This window comes from Vipera ursinii (genome assembly GCF_947247035.1).
Source record: "Vipera ursinii genome assembly, chromosome: 2".
Taxonomy (NCBI): domain Eukaryota; kingdom Metazoa; phylum Chordata; class Lepidosauria; order Squamata; family Viperidae; genus Vipera; species Vipera ursinii.
The window spans coordinates 222538151-222560844 of record NC_139513.1 but is presented as its reverse complement, the minus strand read 5'-3'; the positions used below and the strand labels follow the sequence as shown (position 1 = coordinate 222560844).

The following is a 22694-nucleotide window of genomic DNA, read 5'->3' as shown; positions in this document are numbered from 1 at the left end:
ACAAAATATAGCCGAGAGAGCAATTGGTATACTGTGAAAAATAAATATCTATGAATACATTTTAGGTACACACAGAGAAATCTCCAAATACTGTTGTTGATATGCATGGGGGAAAAGGTGACATATGCTTCAGTTTTTAATAAGTACCCATCAACTACTAGAATTGGTTGATTGATTGATTTCCCACTTTTATTGTTTTTTATAAATAACTAACACACTAACTAATTAGGCAGCTAACATACCTAATATTCCTCCCTCCTCCTATTTTCCCACAACAACAACAATTTGAGAGATGACTTGGGCTGAGAGATGGTCAGCCAGATGGTTTTTCATGGTTAAGGTGGGACTAGAAATCACCACTCCTGGTTTCTAATCTGGTGCTTTAACCATTAGTCCAAACTGGCTCTCATTAAGACATTAAGGTTGGATTCCCACACATGTAATCCATTATTCCAAGGATGCCTTTATGCCCCTGGACAATCTTACCTACCCAGTTCTCTGTCCACTTGTCCAGTCTTTCTTTTCTTTCTTTTTTTTAAGGAAGTTGACGTGTTGCAAAACGTTACTATCTGGAATCATTTTTATTTCAAAGAATGTATAGGACTCCCAAAGTAATCACATAAGCTTTCTAAGTGAATAAAAATGATGGGTTGGCTTAGAGGTCCTAAATCTGAGTTGCAAAGATTTGGACAACTACTAAATGGCAGCAAAGAATTAAGACAAACCTGTATCTCTTTGTGTCTCTGAATGGTAACCTTAAAAAATGGGATCAATCATTGAGAAAAGGGAGCAAGTTGCACAGTGGGTACGTGGATCTAGAGGCAGTATCAGGTTGTATTCTAAAAAAAATTGTGTGTTATGTCCATGGTAGCCATTTTGAAAATGGGCAAGGCCTTCCAGTAGTATTTGACAAAAACACTTGAGAATGTTTGGTGTTCTCAAAATTCCCGATGAGCCCACTAATCTAAAAAGGTATGGTATCTTAAATTATTCTAGTTCTGCTAGCATTTACTTTTCTTATTGTTACCATTTTCATATTAAAAATACATTGATAAGGAATAATTATTTAAGATTGGAATTCTCCACTATCTTTTAATTTTTCTCTCTCCTGTCACTGTTTCTCCCCCATTAAGCAGCATAATTTTTTTTTAAAAATCCCATTTATATCCCGCCCTTCTCCGAAGACTCAGGGCGGCTTACAATCTAAGAAGCACAAATCAATGTGCTTAGCAATAGCCTTCATTCTATGTATATGCCTGCTTATTAGGGCTTTCAGCCTCCCCCAAGCGGCATTTTACAAAGTCAGCTTATTGCCCCCAACAATCTGGGTCCTCATTTTACCTACCTCGGAAGGATGGAAGGCTGAGTCAACCTTGAGCCTGGTGGGTCTCGAACCTGCACTAATTGCAGGCAGCTGGTGTTACTTAAGGAGGCATTAGCCCACTGCTCCACCAAGGCTCTTGAATTATGTGATGGCAGTATAAATATAGCAACAGTGGTTCAAAAATATTGATTTACTGTTTTTTTTCTGCAATGTATATAATTTATAATTTGATTTAATAGATTCAATTTAATAGGGCCACCTATTCTGAAAGACTCTGGGTGGCATACAAAATCCATAAAAAGAGAAAAACAATTAAAACCCACAAAAACAGGGAGCTTGTACTAGTACAACTAGAACAGCAAAGTGTACAAAAAATAATACACTATGCTTGATTAAAAAAATCACATCCATATTAACCCCAGCCCTGGGAACATGCATGCTGGGAATCACCATTTAAGCCATTAAATCTAAAGCCCTGCTCAGTGCAGGTTTCCAGTTTCCTGTTTAGTCAAATCTTAATAGTAATAGAGGTTTTACTAGTAGGAGTATATAAATTGCAATAAGCCTATTTCTGAAATAAATGTGTTGGGTTTGAGTTTTTAATAACAATTGCATCAATCCTGTTCTTTAGGAAAGTTCAAACACAGCTTTCAGGTGAATGTATACTGAACAAACTGAAACAGCAACTTGTATTTAGAGTGTTAGTTGTATGGATTTACTGATATGGGAGCTGATTCATTATAGAGTTAAAGCTAGTGGACTAGAAATTGGGAGACTATGAGTTACGGTGCATCCTTTGGAATTAGAATTGGCTGGGTGACTTTTGGCAATTTCCAATCTCTCAGTCCAGCCCATCTTGCAGGGTTGTTTATATTAGTGTTTCTGAACTTCCAAAATATTAATATGTATAAACTTCAACTCTCAAAATTCTGGGTGTGGAGCTCTACACATCTTACAGTTGCTCAAATTGAGAAAAACTGATTTATTTCACGTTGAATTGTATAAGATGGGATATAAATTAAATAATGCATTCAAATTTACATTCAAAACCAAATGTTAAGATGAGTGGTTTATATTGAACTAGCAGTTTCCGTGTTATGATGTTTGAATAGCTTGTAGATTTTTCTTTCTGGCAGATATACTGTTAGTATTCAGATCTGTCCAAAAGTATATTCAAGAGATCAATTTTGTTTCCATGTAATTTTAACCACTCAGAAGGAATTGTTCTCTGGCAATCTTTCACAAAATTTACAAACTATGTTGATTGTTTTCTGGAATTAAAATTTAGCATAGTTTGCAAATTTTGTGAACGACCAGGGGGATGGGATTGGGGTAGATGGGAAGAGTTCCCTTACAAGAATATATCAATTGAGCAAAACTAATAAAACAAAAGTTTTTGCAAAACAACAACAACAACAATAATCATCATCATCTTCAAAAACCCTATTTAGCTTCACAGGTTTCATCTACTTTCTTATAGTGCATAGAAAATGTAAGGCCATTTTGCCGGCCTTTAAAAATGTTTCTTATAACAGTGAAAAACTCCAATGTCCATAATGGGATAAAAATAATTCTGTAACTGTCTTGATGCCTCCAACTAAAGATCTGTCTTGTCCTGCACTTTGTTTTCAACAGGGGCCGGTCAGATGCCTTTGGGCTCTGTCAAAGAAATGAATAGCAGTGTATTGTCATTTGTTCCTACCGTAGTATCTGATATTTTCCTTTTGAAACTGAGCTTCCTTTTAACAATAGTGATTTAGAGATCTTAATGGATTGCTCTACTAAGAGCGGTAGAGATAATCAGGAATAAAATGAAGAATAAAAAAAATGCTACTATCCATCAAAAGGACATAAGGCAGAAATGGACATCCCACGATTAATGGAGCACCTTCTCCCCCACAGTTTATTTGTGCTCCCTCAGATCAACTCCAGATCTGACAGCATGGTACCAAATTGTGACTGTGCAAACTGAGTAAAATAAGGATGGGAATGGGCATAATAGGCCTATAGCCAATGCACTACTACTTGCACTCCACCAAGATCTTGGTTTCTTCTTTTTTTATGACATTAATATCTCTGTGAAAAAAAATCCTACAGCCACTATTGGATCAATAAGCAAAGTTGCAGTCTCCAACTCATCAGGAAGTTCCTCACATGTTATAGGTGGGGATCCGCTAATGGAACAAAGAGTGTGAGAGGGAGAGACTGCCTAGGTTAATGAGGAAAAGCAAAGCAAAGTTCATTATAGCATTGGAGTGAAGAAGCTATTCTGAAATCTCTGCATTAAGATTCAGACAGTAGGAGGGAACATCCGAAGAGATCTGCAGCTGTGGGTTCATAATGCACTGCCAAATTAAGCGCTGTGTCTACAATCCACATTTCATGAAAGCCGAAAAAACTGCTCTAGAGCACTGGGATTTTAAACTGAAGGATTGTGCAGTTTCTCATTCTTTTTGAGGGAGACTATATGGTAAATCTTTTTTCCCCCTCATCTTCCCTTAGTTATATCTAGTGCAGAAGAAATTATATAACTTTGAAAACTATGGTTGACTTGTTTATCTGGAATACACAGAAACATACACTCACACATGCTTACAGATAAATACAGATTGTGTTTACACAGACATACACATTTTCACAATATGTGCCCCCCACAAATATGAAGATAGAAGACAAGCACGATTCAATCAAAAGATCTATCTTCATAAAATTCAGAAGCAGATTTTAAACATTTCGAAAAGATTCCAAATCCCTTTTGACAGCATGTTCAAGATAATGAAAAGTTAGATTTAATATCAGTACTTCTCTGCCTTTATTGCATTGGCATATCGCTACTCCACAGCCCTGTTTTGGGTCACATGTGCCCTCTTGGGTGGGTAAAGGGGGCATGGAGAACCTTTTACAGGGGGCATGCAGAAGAATTTGCACAGCATCTACCAGATATAGTTGCTCAGATTTGTTCCCAGTTGTTCCTTTACCTCTTAAAGAGGCCTTGGTTCACCCTCTCCTCAAGAAACCATTGTCAGACACCCACACACCCTCCCATGCTACACAATTTTCATCTAGTATCTCATTTCCCTTTCTTAGAGAAGGTGGGGGTGAAGGTGTTTGCGCAACACTTCAGAGGGCCTTGGAGGAAGCAGATTATTTTGATCCTTTTTAGTCAAGATTCCATCTTGGAATGAAGTCAAGATTAGTCAAGACCTGGGTATGGGAGGGAAACAGCATTGGTCATGTTTTAGCCTAGGTGAGGTGAGGGTAATGCAGCCATACTTGTCTGCTTCTCAGCAACTTACAGTACCATTGGCCATGGTATTCTTGAGGATTACTCATTGGGTGTGGGTGGCATGGTGTTGTGCTGGTTCACCTCCTTTCACTGTCAGTTCCAGTGAGTAATGATTAGGGAGGGAGAAGATGTTCTGCTCTAGGCCCTACTATATGAAGTGCCACAAGATTTGGTGCTCTCTCCCCTCTGTAACATCTACATTAGGCCACTGGGTGAGCTCATCGATGGACATTATATATCCATTAACATATGATGCAATTGGACATTTTTACCCCTGGCAAATGAAGCCATGCCATGAATGTCTTAATCTGGTGACTGGAGACTTTGAGGATCTAGATGGGGAATAACATGCTTCAGTTGAACTCTGGCATAACTGAGTAGGTTTGGATTTTGGACTTCTAATTGATTCCAGCTCTGTGCCATCTATGGTGTTGAATAGGATTGAACTGTCCTGGCACACCCATTGCACAATCTGCTAGTCCTCCTAACTCCTGCACAATGAGTTGGTGACAGTTGTGGCCAAGGCCTTTGCACAGCTTCATCTTGTATGCCAATTGACCTGTTCCTGGACAGGCAGGCTCTGCTTAGTCACTTATGTCCTAGTCACCTTCAGATTGGAGTTCTGCAATATAGTCTTCATGGGGCTACCCTAAAGAGTATCCCGAAGTTTGAGCTGGTACAGAATGTAGCAACGTGGGCAATTATTTGCATTCCTAGAACACCACATGTTACACCTCTGCTCCACAAGTCACATTGGTTGCCTGTTTGGTTCTGGGTCTACTTCAAAGTGCCGGTTTAAATCTTCATGGCATGGGCCTAGACTAGGGGTCGCCAACCTCTGGGCCGTAGCCCACTAGTGGGCCGTGAGCTATTTAAACCCGGGCCATGGAAATGGTGGGCGAGCATGTAGGCATGTGCATCCCCACTTGCACGAGCAGCAGGTGAGCGTATATACATGTGCTCCTTTTCCGTCAGCGGCCTGTGTGCATGCACAGTGTTTGTGCAAATGGAGCTGCACATGTGCGCTTGCTAGCCACTCGCACAGAACCATCCCCTCTCTACCCTTTGCCAGTCTGCAAAACCAGAAAGGTTGTGGAAACTCCTGAACTGTCTAAGGGACTGATGCACCTCATTAAATCTGGCAGCGAAGATATGCTATGAGTACCTTCAGCTAGGGACCTACATTTGATAAGTTCCAAGGGAAGTGCCTTTTCCTTTGTGGCACCCACCTTATGGAACATTCTCTTCTCCCCTCCCCTGAGATTAAATTGGCTCTATCCCTTTTGACATTCTGAAGTCCCTCAAGACCAGGTTATGTTATCAGGCCTAGTGTTCCCAGAGCTTAGGTGGCTCTATTGCTGAGGTAGTCATTTTTTATGCTCTTCGTCTAGAGTTTGCATATTTATAATATCTTTTAATGTGGGTTTATATTTTTTATATTCGATGTTTTTACATTTGATGTTTTATTTGATGGTTGTATGCTGCCCAAGGCCACTTTATTTGTATGGGCAGCTATACATATTTGATAGACAGACAGACAGACAGACAGATAGGGAGTATAAATATTTCACAAACTGAAACAATACTACCTTCTCTTGTAGATGCTGAGCAAGTACATTTTGTTAGCTTTAAGAAGAAATCTTCTCTGTAGCCATAGTCCCTTCCCTTGTCTTCTGTGGTGCATGACAAGTCTTTCTATGACAATATCTATGCATTTGATTACATTTTCACACATAATCACCAATATGTGCGTGTGTGCTCTTTAGACTTTTCATATATGCTGTTTGTAGCAGACATTTTTTTCAGAGAGGAAGAGAAGAGTGTAAGACCATGATAAAAACAAGAATCTCTTCTCATTTCTGTGTTTCTCATTTCCTGTGTTTTTCACAAGTTATCCTTTAAGTTATTGATTGAACATGTTTTTTTTCTTTTCAAATAGAGCAGAGACTGCCTGAAGCTTGGCCCACCTGCAGAGGGAGAGGTTGTTCAAGTGAAATGGTCAGATGGAAAACTTTATGGTGCAAAATATCTTGGAACCAACGTAGCATATATGTACAACGTAAGTTTCATTTATTATTCCAAGATACTCATATGTTTGGGATTATTTAATAATAGTAACTATTTTTGTTAATCTTGTTTTTGTAGTTCTGAAGAAGCTAGAACCAATTACTGAGAAGCAGATTGAGCTAGATGACCCCATAACTTTTGCTTCTATGAAATAGTACGCTGTACTATGATGTTATTTCAAACTTGCAATTCTGTATATTCCAGTCCAATGGCAAGAATTTTCTAGCTTCATTTATTTTTAAAGTAGCACAGTTCCTTGCTTAGAGTGGTAGGAAAGGTAGTCTTCATGCAAAACTATTTATCAATAAGTCATAGAAATTTATTCTAATATATAATATTCAGATATTCAGCCCAACATTCTAAAGCAGATCCAGAGGAGTTTTGTCTAACTCCTGTCCATTTCTGTTAAATTTTCATCACTTTGTCCATGTGTTAGTGTTATGGAATTCAGCTATAAAGTCAACACATGGTGTATAATATACACTGCTACTAGTATAGTTATATTTTTATATTTATGTAATAATCTTATTACAGCCAGTATTTTAGTGTTAAATATTGAAGAAAGGCTTATTTACACATCTATGCAACCCCTATAAGTAATTTTTCAAAATGTGTAGATTCTAGATACTATAGGAGTAAAAAGAATATATTTAACAAACTTTAATGACGTGGCTGCCATGACTTTCAGAAATGTAGAGAGTTAAATTTTGTAGGAAAAAATACAAGCCCAAACGTTAGCTCATTATCATTTTCTAATATAATCTTTTGGCATGTTTGAGCTTATGACAGCAACTAAATTTCTGTATACTAATCAAATACTTTACAGAAATTCCAATTAAACCACTAATTAATTATGTTCTAATACAACAAAGACAAATAGAGCTAAATAGCAAATGTAACTGATACAATATTGTGTTAGTGGTTTTATGTTATTATGTGTGTAAATCTCTTGAGGCTGATATCAATTAATATGGACAGTGATTGACAAACCTGGTGGTTTATAGTTGCAAATAAATCCTAATTCAGATTTGGACTCATTGGGAATATATTAACATTCTCTATATTAAACCCAGCTGAATAACTGTTGCTTGTTATTAGAACTCAACAATTTGGAGTTATTTTCCAATTTATTTTCAAGTAACAGCAGTGGCACATGGAAAAGTTGAAAATGTATACCAAGATGACTTCCTCCAGATTAGTAGTTGCTTCTGATTTGTCAATTATAGATAATGTTAAGTTTTCAGAACTGAGTTGTTTACTAATAACTTCTAATAACTCTGAAATAACTCCAGGAAATCACAGGCCCATCTAATAATTTTCTCTGAAATCAGAGGGAATATAATGAAATACATTGTAATTTACCAGAGACCCACTTTGGTTAACCTACAAGGCTAGAAAGTTGGAGATTCTTACAGCTGGGTGACCTTGGGCCAGTCACTTTCTCTCAGCCCTGGAAAGAAGGCAATGGCAAATCACTTCTGAATTTTTTGTGTAGAAAAGTGCTTTGACTAGTCAAAATGGTCACCAGGAGTCTAGTGTATAGACCCTACAAAATTGAGCTTCAGCTGAGGAGAACCAGCTTCAAATCTGACTTGATTATCAAGCTTAATTTATGACAATCACTTTTTCTCAGCTTGCTGCATTTCCTCAGGTTGATGTGTGGATGGAAGATCCCTATGTGTACTGTGTTGCATATAAGATGGGACAAAATGCAACACTAAATAATAAAAAAATTAGGTTGGCTGCTAACATTACATGGAGGTTAGGAGCAGAGCTGGTCAATATAATTTTAAGAATTCTTCTCATATATGCTTTAGGTGAATTTGAATAGGATTTACATTTTCCTGTAGAATTTTTTTGTATCTGAATTTTTTTATAAAATATAATTAATTTAATAGGATCTTTGAACTTTTTTAAAAAATGAATTTGGCTAAGAATACAAAATAATTGTAGAGGTACAGATTACCACATCTGTTTATTAAAAATGGTATCAAATAATTTAGAACTTTTGGAAGGTACAACTAATGCAGCAGCAGCAGGCAAGCAATTTAGCATTCCCTACACCTAGCTACATTCCCTTTTTCATTTGCTGCTAAAGAAGTTCATACTGGATTAGATCTAAACCTAAGCATGATAAAGCTTTTCATCTTCTCAACAGACTATTTTAAAGATGTTCCATCAGATTCTGTTAACTGGCATTTCCTTTAGTGTCACTCATACCTTCTTCCTTTTGACATAAGTCTTCCATAACCTTGAAAACAGAAAGATTAATGCTTATCACTTGGAAAATTGGAGGAAAATGCACCAAGCTGTTTTAATATGCTGCATAACTGTTTGAGTGCTTCGGCATTTGTGATGGAAAACTTCCATGTGCAAAGTACAGTCGGCTAAGATATGCTTTCTTATGCAGACACCTGCTAGCCCCACTACTCAGGATTTAAAGATGTTGTGCTAAGAAAATTCTCTACTACCAGTCACTGCTTCTACATTTAGGTCAAATGTCTTTTTGGAATAGAGATCCAAGACCTTGGGTCAGATGTTATGTGGTTTTACATGTTTTCTGCCCACTCTCCTAGGGAGGTCTGACAGACTAGACATCTCCTTGTGTGTTTTGCTCTTAGCCCAACTTCTAGTTATCCACTAAGTGACTCAACATTATATATTATTCTTTCTGTAAACCTGAATAGACATGCCAACTTGGACATATTCGTTCATTCTGGCTAGAAATAAACCATACTCAAGGCCCTTGGAAAGTATCCCAGAATTACATTCTTTCTTAGAATCACAAGAGATCCTTAGTCTAGGCTTGAGAGCTTTCACAAAATGGAGGAGCCGAGATTCTGGCCCTTTTAATAAGCTTAAAGAAAAGTCCTATAGCGACAGTCTTATCTTTGATAAAACACTTCACTAAAACTTCCCCTTTTAACAGCTGTTTGTTTCAGAGATGTTCCCAGTTTTTGGCTTTGGCAATCTAAAGACGGGAAATCCTTCCCTCCCAACTTTTATAGATGTCTGTGCTTTCATTCATAAACTAAAAAAGCACAAACAAAAGCACAAAGAAGCAGGCTAAGTAAATTTTCCATTCAAATGTTGTATAAAGTCATTGTTCATATGTTGTCTAGCATCTTTATCTCATTTTGGGGGCTCAATAATTATATGGTTGGTCTAATCTAGTCAAGGCTACCTTCCTTACTCTTTACATCTACTTACTGGTCACACTGAACCCCAAACTAGCAGATGACTACAGCAGTTTCATGTAGATGCTAAAAGAAAGTAGTACCTGAGGCATCCCTCGAGTGAGAACCATGGATGCTACCTTTCCTCGTCTGTCAACACCGACAGGAACTGACCACTGAGGCGGGAGATGAGCCACTGCATCAAAGTGTTTCCTAGCCACAGTTGATCCAGAAGGATACCATAGTTGTCAGTAACAAAAGCTGTTGAGAGGTCAAGAGCACGAGGGTGGATGCACCACCTCCATCCTGACTCTGCTACGGGTTACAATCCAGCATAATCAGTGTTGTCTCTCTACTATTTCCCTGGTCTGAAACTAAACCCCATCCAGCTAATCCATTTTGATTTTCAGCAACTAGCATTGATTTTCAGCAACTAGCATCCAACCGCATTCTCAACAACTTTCTCTACAAAGGAGAGGTTGGAGATAAGATGATAACTGTCCAGTATACAGGGGTCCAGGGTTGGCCTCTGCAAAAGGGGGCTATAGGAGATAGTAAAAAGAGAAATTTTGCTTCCTTTTATATTGCTTTCAACTCTTGTTATTGTGGCATTTGTGTTGCCCAAAAAAGTGAAAAGATGTGCCCAGATAAATTATGGAGAAAATTAAATAAATCTTTTACATGAAGCTTACAAATATCATTCTGCATTTTGGCACAATTTAGAAATAATAAAATACGTTATCCCTTTTTCTTAACTGCTTATTGCACTTTTTAAAAAGCCTTTAATTTTAATGTCTTGACATTTCCTTTCCCTATAGTATTCATAGTATTTTTTACATGATTGTTTCATCATGGGGATAATACCCTACATACGAACAGCTGAAATATTTAGTTAGTTATACTGCCACATGAAAATAACAGTTAATAATTATTTGATTAATTCATTTATTTTATCAGGTAGAATTTGAAGATGGCTCACAGATAGCAACAAAAAGGGAAGAACTTTACACTCTTGATGAAGAGTTACCCAAAAGAGTGAGAGCCCGTTTTGTAAGTATTTGCAAAGAAAGTGTTAGAGCTACAAATCTGGACAAAATTTCACAAAGCAAACCTTTGACATACATTATAATGTTAAGAAATGTTTATAAAGATTCAGTACTTTTATATTATTGCCTAAATGTCTGCCAGTGTTAGAGAGCAAAATTAACATCAGTTTATAAATATATGTTCCCTATCACATTGAGGCAAGCAGGAGGAAAATAATCCAAGAAGAATGTGATGGTGGAAATTATATTGCTTATTTATATTATAAAATTATGTGCCTCAAGATTCCTGAGGTCTTGTACAAGTATATAGTTTAGTTTCCCTTGACCATGCAAGCATTTACTGATATTTACTGTACTTAGAAATATATCCAAGCAAACAATAATAAAAGGAAGTTGGCACTTCTGTAATCACAAACAAACTTGCCATACAATACTTCTTATTAAAGCTAACCCCAATTTATATAATTGCAGCTAAACTCTCAGTTATAAACTGTCTTTTCTTACCTACACCTGTTGTAAAACAATAGTCCAACCTTCTCCAACTTTCTGGTTCTCCTCCAATACATTGAACTAGAGCTAAGGGTAGGCATACTGGCTTGATTGCTTTTCTCAACAATGCATTTTACCAACAACATATTTGATGCCAAGTTGTTTCTATATCAATGTATGAATTTGGCATGAAAATGTGTGTAAATATGTATTTGTATAAAGTAGAAGGTACATGAATATGCAGGTTTTACAGTCATTTTTCTGTAAAATGGTGTGGATGGATTGATCAAATTTGTAGATTGCTTATATTTGTCAAAACAACTTCTCATCCATTTCTATAGCTGAATTGTATTCCATCTCTGCTGCAAAGCAATGTTTTGGGGAAGGTTACCTCAGCCAAAGTATTCTTTTAGGAACAAAATATGGTGGCATTTTTGTGCAAGTGCATATCTAGTAGATTTTTAGGCAAATCCATACCTTACATAGATATTCATAATAATAAAAGTAGATAATTTCCTATATAGCAGCAATATTTTCAAAGCAACAGAAGACTCTGAAAAAGCTTTTTATTCATGTGTACAGTGGAATTGTGAGAGCAGATTCCCAGAAAGAAAGATATCAAATAGGAATTACATTAATTGGTGATATTTCTAATCTACGTGCTTCAACAACTAAGAAACTAATATATTTCCAGTTTGGGAAAGATAACGTTTGAACAGAGAAATAAATTGTTTAGAGGAAGGAAGGAAGGAAGGAAGGAAGGAAGGAAGGAAGGAAGGAAGGAAGGAAGGAAGGAAGGAAGGAAGGAAGGAAGGTGTATGTTGTGTATATGTGTAAGTATAAAAAGAATCCAAGAACTGTTCATCAGAAGACCTTAGGATAAGATACAGTTAGCACTTCATATCCCATATTTGTTCTAGATAAAGATACCTTCGGCATATAAAAATCTGCAATATCTGACCTAGACTGTGTCATATGATGGCTGACTCTGGGGTGAAGATAGACTGTGGCCATTAAATCTGAAAGGTTTTACCCTTTAAGAGGTATATAGGATTTATATTAAATAGATTTGTTTTATATGAAGGCAGGGGGGAAAAACTGTCAGGAGGGGCTTTCTATTGTGAAATATATTCCCAGTCTCTGTTTTTAGTCTACAGCTTCTGATATGAGGTTTGAAGATACGTTCTATGGTGCCGATATTATCCAAGGACCAAAGAAAAGGCAGCGGGTATTGAGCTCCAGATTTAAGAATGAGTACGTGGATGACCCCGGCTACCGCAGTTTCCTGAAAGCCTCATTCCAAAAGAAGTGCCAGAAAGGACTATAAAAAAAAGGAAAGGGTTCAAGTTCACTTTCTCTTGGGGTATGAAGAGCATGAATTTACTTCCTGCTGGGCAAAGAAAAACAAATGTAAAATGTTTGAAGATATGTTCTCTTATTCAGGCGTCTACCGAGTGATTAAATGGATTAAATAAATGTATATTGAGAAGTTTTCTCCAAAGTATTCGGAATCCTTTGAAATGTGTTGATCTAGGGCTCCAGTGTGGGTTTACTTTATTAAACATTTGAATCAATTTGCTTTGATCAACATCAGTTTTGGAAAAGTGTTGACTAGCAGGAGTAAGAGCTGCAGTCAGTAAGTGCTTTGCCTCAATTCCTTGATACTTAAAAATTACCTATCTAGATAGGAATCTTCGTCCCCAAATGATTTGTACAACTTCCATCAGTTTTAGCTTCCTACAGCATTCGCTAAAACAAATGCAAGTATAAAGAGCATTACGATCTGTAAGTACTGTGCTACCATCACTTTGCACAGGGCTTTTCACACTATTTATCCCTTTGCTACTTACAGTACTACTAGTAGTACTCTTTGGCTAGGTTTCAGTTAACGTGGGATTTGGGAGGTGGTATTAATAAAAGACAGGTCTTTTTAATGAATGATATCTTTAGGAATGGAATGGGCATGTATATTTAAAGGGGGATATTTTTGGCATCTATTTTTAAACTTTTTTTTCAAGATATTCTTGGGGAAAGAGAAAGCAATTTGTACAATAAATGCCTCATTGTGTTTATAAAATTACAGTTTACATATCTTTGCTTAGCAGGCCAGTTTTGAATTAATGTAATATAGAAAATTAATTTTGTCTTCCCTTTATAAATAATAGTCTGCAAATGTAATAGGGTTTGAAATAAATAAATGATGTCTCTTTGCTTATTAGAGTTGCAATATGTGTTCTATAACTTCTAGAGAGCAATCAAAACATTGCTGGTCTTTATATCTTTCCAAATAACTTATATAATTACTAGACAGCCTAGTTACTCTTACAAATTTAACTCCCAGTATGGAGTAAACAATCAGAACAGACAGAAATAATTTTATCAGCAAAATTCAACATGACAAGATCCCAAGAGTTCACCATCCCGAATGGCTGTGCCAAGATACCATTTTGCTAATGTTACAGTAGCAGAAAAGAATAGTTTCTTGTTGTTATCATGCAATAAGTTTTAAAATTGTTTTAACCAGTTTTTCAGTCCTATTTCTTTCCATATATATCCTGCAACCATCTTCTTATAGGTGGACCAAAGAAGCCATGTTCCTCCTAATTAGAGAGAATTTAGCAATTGCTGAATTAACTATACGAATCACTTTCACATTATTTAGATTAACCAATTCAAATGGATTACTAAGTACAGTAAATTGAAAGTTCTCCAGGATGTTCAAGGATACTGAATTCTGACAGCATCTCTAAGTGATCTCTGTAAATCAGATTAAACTTTGTTATGCAGACAGGAACGTCAGGTGGAGTTAGGGGTGAGGGAGTCAAAAGAGTAGACAGTCAGGACCACCTAATGAAAGCCCTTCCCCTTTTGTATATGTGTCAACATTGCATAGAAAGGTTGTCAAAGCCTTATGAAAGGCAAGCAAGGGATGTAATTATCCAGATATACTACTCGATAGGGCAGGTGCAGCACAGAGAAAACATGTTTCCAAAATCACACGAGAGCTTATTGCTTAAGTGAGGGCCCAAGGCCTGCTAATCCTGTTGGATTTGATTGGATGGGAAGAGAAAATTGAATAAAGGCAACCCTACCAAGAACAAGGCCTTGTGCCATCAAGGGCTTTCAAGGCAATAACCAGCACCTTGAATTGCATCTGAAAGCACACTGTCAATAGAACTTGAAAAGTAGGAGTTACATGGGCATATAACATGTGCCCATACAGGTAGTCCTTGACTTATAACCTTTTGTTTAGTGACTGAAGCTACAACAGCACTGAAAAAGGGGTCTTATGACCTTTCTTTCAAACTTACAACTGTTGCAGCATCCTCATTGTCATGCGATCAAAATTTGGATGCTTGGCAACTGATATGTACTGCATTTATGACGGTTGCAGTGTCCTGGGATCATATGATCACCTTTTGCAACCTTCTGACAAGCAAAGTCAATGGGAAACCAGAATCACTTAACAACCATGTTACTAACTTAACAACTGCAATGGTTCACTTACTGTGTCAAGAAAGGTTGTAAAATGGGACAAAACTCACTTAAAACTGTCTTGCTTAGCAACAGAAATGTTGGGGTCAATTGTGATCATAAGTTGAGGACTGTATAACTGTGCTGCTGCGTTATGGATCTGCCGTAGCTTCCAAGTGATTTTCAAGGGCAGTCTATGTAAAATCTGTAGTAAGCAAGATGAAAGGTGCCAATGTATGGTTGACTCTAAGTAGGGAATCTAGGAATGGGAACAGTTGGCACATATGACAAATGTGCACAAAGGACCTACAAGCCACAGCTGCCATCTGCTCTTCAAGAAGGTATCATGGGTTTAGGAGGACCACGCAAATGTGAATCAGGTCTATCTAGGGGAATATTACCCATTCAGGAATAAAATCATCAAGAGATCTCAGTGTCCTCAATCTTGATAGCCAATCTTCAAGACAACTAAAAATGAGTTCTTAATCTTTGTTTTTAGCCCACTTAATATGGTACTGTAAATGTAAATATTACATAAAGTACTGCCAGTAAAGATTCAGTATATGCTTTTCATGCAAAATATTCTAGCTGTAAGATATGGCAAGTCTAGTTAGGGATATCTACTACTAGAATTGATATGACAGAATCAGTTTGCCCTAGTGGCTTGTAGGCGCCAGGCTAGAAGCCAGGAGACTGTGAGTTCTAGTCCTGCCTTTAGCATGAAAACTAGATAGGTGACTTTGGGCCAGTCACTTGCTTTCAGCCCAACTCATTGTTTTGGGGAAAATAGGAAGAGGAAGGAATATTAGGAATGTTAGATGCCCTGAGTTATTTATAAAAATAGTAAAATTGGGCTATAAATAAAGTTATTGCTTTAAAGAACAGGCCTATTGATAAATTTTATTGCAATGCAGATTGCTGGACTAATCTGAATATCCATACACACACACACACACACACACACACACAGAGAGAGAGAGAGAGAGAGAGAGAGAGAGAGAGAGAGAGAGAGAGAGAGAGAGAGAGAGTCATTACTTCAGTTGCGTGATGTGCAACTATGTCATTTAGCAGAATCCTAATTTTCCAAGAACGACCAATGCATTCCATTCATGAGAAACTTTTAAGTTTCCTTAAAATATTGTGCTTTGCTTGGCCTTTACATTCTCTGTTTTTGAAAAAATATGAGCAGTGATTCTGCTCTGATTTTTAATTTTCTCCATTTTTATATAATTTCAAGCATGAAATATAGCAAATTACCTTTAGGAGTTTCATCTGTGACTCTGGAGTATTAGTTTACAATAATTAATTTTCTATACTGATACCCACATTTCCACTAGACACATCCCGTGCATAGACTTAAAGGCTTTATTTTTTTTAAGGCTTGATTCTAAAAGTCTCGCTCAGCTATCCTGGAGGCGAGGGCCTTAATATAATAAGACACTGCTGGCTCTGGACAATTGAAAATAATAGGAATTGTAGAGTACACAATGCATTTTAGCTAATGAGACATTTCCTGAGGCAGTTGCTTCAGAGACTGCTAATGGCATCAAGGAATAGAAGGATGAATCTTATAGGCTGCATGGCTGCCTCTGTCCTAGCTTGCTCCCCATTAAGATGATGAAAGAAAAGAGAAAGTATTGAATATGTAGGCTAGTTGTCTATTTGTCTTGCTTATACAGTTTAACTCATCCACACATAATGTTATGAATTATTCCATGATCCCTATACCTTAAAAAAAAGGACTATCTTCCCTCCCGCCCCATATGTCAACAGTGATATAATTTACCAAGGTTTCAATATGCAAGCAGGGCTTTAAATTGGGGATAGGCCATCTGAAGTCTCAGGGCCTCTTTCTGCAGGAGCTATTACATCCATAATAGCTAAATATTGGCAGCAGGCTATCCATTTTTTAAGCATGTAAAAATGTAATGTGAGCATCAGAGAATGACTGATTCCAGGAATGTTCCATTTTTGCCTCTTGATGGGCTTCTGCTTCTCCAGAAAGACCTGGCCTTGAATCTGGAGTCCTCCTGGACTCCTGGCCAAAGGGCAGGTAGAGACTATGGCAGACTTTTTGAATAGCTTTGACTGGAGAGCTATTTGCAGTCTGCACAGGAAGCAGATGCACTGAAGAGGGTTGCTTAGGCCTTTGTCATTAGATTACTGTAATTCGTTCCACATGGGGCTGCCCTTGAAGACCAGCCAGAATCTTCAAGTGTTCCCGAAATCATATTCTTAATGAGAAGTTGCAGTACTTCTACATCACACCACTGCTGTACAGCACTGCTTACCACAGCAGCACAATTCTGAATGCAATTCAAAGTGCTAGTGCTGGTTGATACATGTAAATCCTATGTGATTCAAGGCCTGGATATATCAGAGTCTTTCTTCAAAAGCTTCTGACCATCTGAGGAAAACAATGAATCAAGGAATTCCTGCCAACGGGCCCCTCCTAACACAAGGTATGGAAGCCAAATGGCAGGTGTGCTCTTTGGAATAGTTTGCCCCTTGAAGCAAAGGCAGTTCCCACCCTTATCACCTTCTGGAAGTAAATGAAAACTTGGCTTCTCCTAGGAATCATTTGAAAATTAATTATAGCTGGTTGCTGTTATTTCAGAGAATTGTTTGGAGAATTCAATTGTCAAGTTTATTCATTTTAATTTTTTTTACTGTGTTTACACTGTAGCTTCCAGCATAGCATAAACAAGCAAACCCACCCCCCAACTATATTCTGAAACTAGCTGTCAGGCTCGTGTGATGGTCCAGACAAGAAGGACATTCAGAATTGCCTGCTCTAACTTACATTTATATTAAAAAGATAATTATCAGAAACTTGCAAGTCTGGAAGTACATCTCTTCCCACCCCAACCCTGCCTTTATGTCCTAAGAAACTGGGGGGGGGGCATCTTTTGAGACATTTGCCATACCACATTCCTTCTGTAGGCTCGGCTACTACTTGTCTGACCATTGTCTAGTCTGTGGCTCTTCCATCTGTCTCCCAAGGTCATTCCCACATACAATTGCACTAGTTTACCCCATCAGCTGACAGAAAAGACAAACCATCAGTTGCCTTATCGCACAATAGAATAAAGCCATATATTCGTCCTGTGTTTGAAGGCTTGTTTGGTCCAAATCCAAGCTAATTTTTTCCACAGCCACGTGAAATGCAATTTTCTTTACCCAGTCACAATCATGAAAAGTACATTTATCCAATCAGTTAGCATTTATTATACTTTATTACACAGATCCCCTGATCTTCTCTTTTGTCTTCTTGGCTTGCACATCTTTCTTTTCCAACATCACATTACATAATCCCCCTGGGTTGGAACTGCCAACAGATATTATTCAGAGTCCACTCCTGTCACAAAGTACTGATGATTACATTTGCATCTTGTTTTCCACAATGTGCTCAGGCAGCATCCATGATTCTTCCTTCTATACTCCTTCTATACTCCAACCAAACTGAATAGCTTAAATTAAAAGATAATGGGAGACACACACACACACACACACACACACACACCCTCCCCACCGAGCTTTATGACTGAGAGATGCTTGAATCCTACTAGTCCTCTCACTCCTTGAGCATTCAGCGTTCCAAGCCAATAAACCATAGTATTCTTCCCACTAGCAATGAAGAAATAATTTCAGGAGAATTTCAGAAAGTTTCAGAATTGAGTGGTCACTTTAAGACACGATGAAAACACACCAGAGTGAACTAAACACTCGAGCTAATTTCTTACAAGCCACTCTCTTTCTTGTTAACTGCATTTGATTTTAGTAAAGTGGAATTGCATGAACAGCTGGAGGAAGTCCATGTCTATAACAAATATTTCTCCAGCAATACATCTGTTTAAGAGTTAATTGATTGCAGGGATCCATATCAATACGAGAGTGGCAGATTAAGAGCAAAGAAAACATCACATTAATCTACCTTGATTTAGCTTGCTTTTGCCTTCTTCCCAGTTTATACAATACCAAATCTGAGATAGCCAGGAAAGTGGATAACAACAAAAGATAGGTATTTCTTACTTTTGAATGCAGCTCTGTGGGACCACCTCTTTGCATCCCTCCTTGAAAAGATACTTATATATATATATATATATATAAATGAAATTCTGAAGAACGCTTTTCAGCCCCTTCTGTTATCTGTTAGTGAAAGATGTCACTGTGATATGATTAGGAGAGCTATTTTCTGTAATGCATTGTAAAGCTCTTTTCTTTGGCCACAAAGAAAATGTCTATTTATAATACTGTGTGACAGCAACTACAACAGACCTCCTCCTGCTGTTGATAAATCTTCAGCCTCTCTTGCCCTGCTTTAAAAGACATCTTGCATCTCAGCTTGTTAGAAACAAAACTTCTTTATGTAGAAGGAAATGGGGTGGTGATGTGGGAAAACAGAAAAAGTTGGGAGAGATTATGTTTCATCCTTCATATGACTTTACTACAACAGCTCTGATATCTTCCTTTTCTGAAGAATGTAAATTAGCTCACCATAAAAATTAACTGCTTTATGCACCAGGGTATTCCATTAAAGAGGTTGAAAATGAAAACATAGTATTTGCAATTGGCTTGATTTAAATGTAGCTTGACTTTCCATCTTTCCTCTCAAATGACAGAAGTGAGATTCATTTCCTGGGTAAGACCTCACCCGCAGATAGCTTATATTTACTTCATACCTGGGAATCACAGGACTACTGGATCAAATTTTTGAACTCTGTAGAAAGAGCAACAGTTTTCAACATAAAATTGAAAATTAAGAGGTAGTTCTAAGTACAATAAAACAAGCGCCAAGACATGGTTCACTAATCCATCTTCATCTCACGATATCCCTTGTTTTTTTGTTGCAATAGAGCAAGGCTTTTCAACCAGTGGTACAGGTACCACCTGTGGTACATTGGCACCTGGCAGGTTGTACACGACCATCCTAGAAAAGTGGTAGCGGGGGAGGGGAATGAGCTGGACCGGTGGTAGCACCGTAGAAGCCTGAGCGAGAGATGGCTGGAGCTGCAGGACTGTAAAGACTCAGTGGAAGCGCCAGAATCAGCACCAGAATCCAGCTGGAATTTGGCGCTGATCCTGGCATGTCTGCTGAGCCCAGAAGAAGCGCCGATCAGCTGGAATGTTGCAGCATCTCCAGGGTCTTGTGATTTACATTCAGATGCTTGGCAACTGATTCATATTTATGATGGTCACAGTGTCCCAGGGTCATGTGAAGTGACCAAAACCTGCTGCAACCACCAGCAGAGGAGGGGGGAATAAAAACCAAACTTCCTCACCCCACCTCCCCACTGTCAATCCTCAACAGAAATGCTCACAACAATGAAAACCTCGGACAGGAGGAAGAGCGCCGCCAGACAGGCAGGCAGGTGTCTTGCTCGGCTGTGGCTTAGGAGGCACTTTTTTCAGTGCCATTGTAACTTCGAACAGTCACTAAGCAAACTCTTGTAAGTTGAGGACTACCTGTACTTCATCACTTCTTTCCTTTCTTTTTTTTTTGGTCATCATGTTTTTGACACTTTGCTAGATACTCAGATGTTGCCATATCCTAAAAGTGGTACAATGGGTGAAAAGGTTGAAAAGCCCTGCAATAGAGAAAGGCCTATAAGAGATATGATGTTGTGTGCAGCATGCAACTCTCCAAAATCCTATCTCAGTCTCCAACTTCCCATGCTGATCTTGAAAGGAAGTTATTCTGTCCCAGTAGCGAATGCTACTCAACTGCTTACTTGCGAGGAAAAACCCCTTTGCATTGAACAAGGCAGGACTTGGTAAGATAAACCCCTTTTATTTTGACACAGCTTTTATGGAACAAAACTCCACCTAGTCCTTTAGCTGTTGAAACAAACAAGATCAGTCTCTGAGTTCTCAGCTGGAATGCTCAAGGTTTAAGTCACTCAAGCATCTAGAAATCCGACAAACCTGGTTAAATAAATAAATAAATAAATAAATAAATAAATATCCAAGAATCCTGAGGCAAGAAATTCAACAACAGAATCACAAAGCTGTACCCAGGGCGTGGCTTCTTAGAGTCTTTTACTTTTCCTGATGATCCGCCCCACTGCCCTCCACTGTCCTGCACACCTTTCCTCCCTGTGCATTGTTGCATCTGGAACAGACCCCAGCTGTTCCTCATCTTCGCTCAGTTCAGGCCCCCAACCCAGTTGTCTCTCTGCATGAGCGTGAGTAGATGGGCCCGGTGTCACATCTAGCTCTTAGTCTTTGTGCTCCTTAGAGCCTTCCAGAGACTCCGATGTGACCCCAGGCAACCCTTCCCCCTCATCTGATTCATGTCTCGACTGCCAGATCTGCTGGCAGGCGAGGACTCACAACATTAGTTGAGACCTTTGCTTAATCAGAAACTCTGCATTATTGAGTTTCACAGAGACTTTGGTTACATTCAAGTGAATGTCAATAGAAGTTATAACTTTGCACAACTCTGCTCAAAAGAGACCAGGTGGAAACTGATAGAATGGAACCAGGATGCAGAATCTTTACATACTGTATGTTACTCTATATTATTTATGCACATAAGAAGCAATTTCCCTGCAGTGAGCAGAATGCTCTAAAGCAGAGGTCCCCAACCTTTTGGGCACCAGGGACCGGTTCCGTGGAGAGAGGTTTTTCCACGGACCAGAGAGTGTGTGGTTTTGTGTGCTGCCTGCATTCCATGGATGGGCTTTTGCTTGTTTGTGTGGACCGGTTGCTGGCATGCTGCAGCCTGGTACCAGTCCACGGACAGGGGGTTATGGACCCCTGTTCTAAAGAGATTTCCCACATTTGCTGAAAATGAAATAGACCTTCTCTTTTGTAATGATGTCTCATTCTGTCATCTCCTGCAATGTGTTCTCATCTCCAGAAAAGGAAGGTTATGATCAGTTCCGAAAGCTTTTGACAGAGGCCTTCCGGTTGTGTCACACTGAAACATCTATGGTGAAACATCTCTTGAGAACTGTCTCCTATCTAGAGCATCCCAGATGGGAAACTTGCCAAATTGTGAGAAACTGGTTAAAGTAGGCTTGGGAATGATGGGAAAGAAAAGATGATTAAAAAGGGTTTCTCCTTTTAAAGGAGGGAGTGAGGTAAAAATGAGTGGGTAAGTGTTGACAATGCCTGAAGGATTTAGAAAGAACAGCAAAAGCAAAATACTTAAAAGAAGAAGAAAAAAGCTTTTCTCTTGTAAATATGAAGTAATGCTAATTAAAATAATAGTTACACCTAAGTCTATCCTAGAGAAAATGGCAAACTTTTTTTCACTTACTGGAGAGTGAAATTAACATTTGGGATAAATGAGAGATTGTTTTTGGAGTCACGGTCACACTTTGAGCGGTATTTTCAAATCCTGAATCACAGAAAGCTTGCTCTATAGAGTGGGTATCCAGGATGCAGTAAACCATGATTTGGGGGTCTTGGGTAGTTTACTTTTCTCCTATTTTTCAACTTCTTCATCACTTTCTTTTACAGCTTTCCCAAATTGTGGGAAATAAGGGGGCCCCTTATGATATATCTGTAAAAAGATACGTTTAACTCTATTCTACTCAAAGTGAAATCTACCTTTTACACCTCTGTTATTAGGGACTCAAAGTGGTTATAAAACTGTCCTTGCTCTGTTGCTGATGTCATACACAATTATTATACAACTTGCTCTGGCGCTAGAAGGTAAGAAGTAGATTCAATAAAAGCACCAAGTCACTCCAGAAGTTAACACACTCATTTACCCTAAGCAAGATATTATTGCTTGTATCGTGTGTCATTTAGGCTGTTTTTAATATAGTAGCTGCTGGAAGCCAGAAGGTTTATGGGAGTTACTTTTAATCGTTCCATAGACA

The 22694-nt window shown here is 38.2% G+C and overlaps 1 protein-coding gene across 1 annotated transcript in view; it reads left to right on the top strand.

Annotated features, from left to right (window-relative positions):
- Positions 1 to 13595, top strand: part of KDM4C (lysine demethylase 4C) — a 205499-nt gene extending 191904 nt beyond the window's left edge. The window contains exons 21-23 of the mRNA XM_083352535.1: positions 6550 to 6669; positions 10811 to 10903; positions 12539 to 13595. Of these exons, the coding sequence (XP_083208661.1) occupies positions 6550 to 6669; positions 10811 to 10903; positions 12539 to 12715 (390 nt within the window). The 3' untranslated portion in view covers positions 12716 to 13595. The remainder of the gene's footprint in view (positions 1 to 6549; positions 6670 to 10810; positions 10904 to 12538) is intronic.
- The last annotated feature ends 9099 nt before the right edge of the window (positions 13596 to 22694 follow it).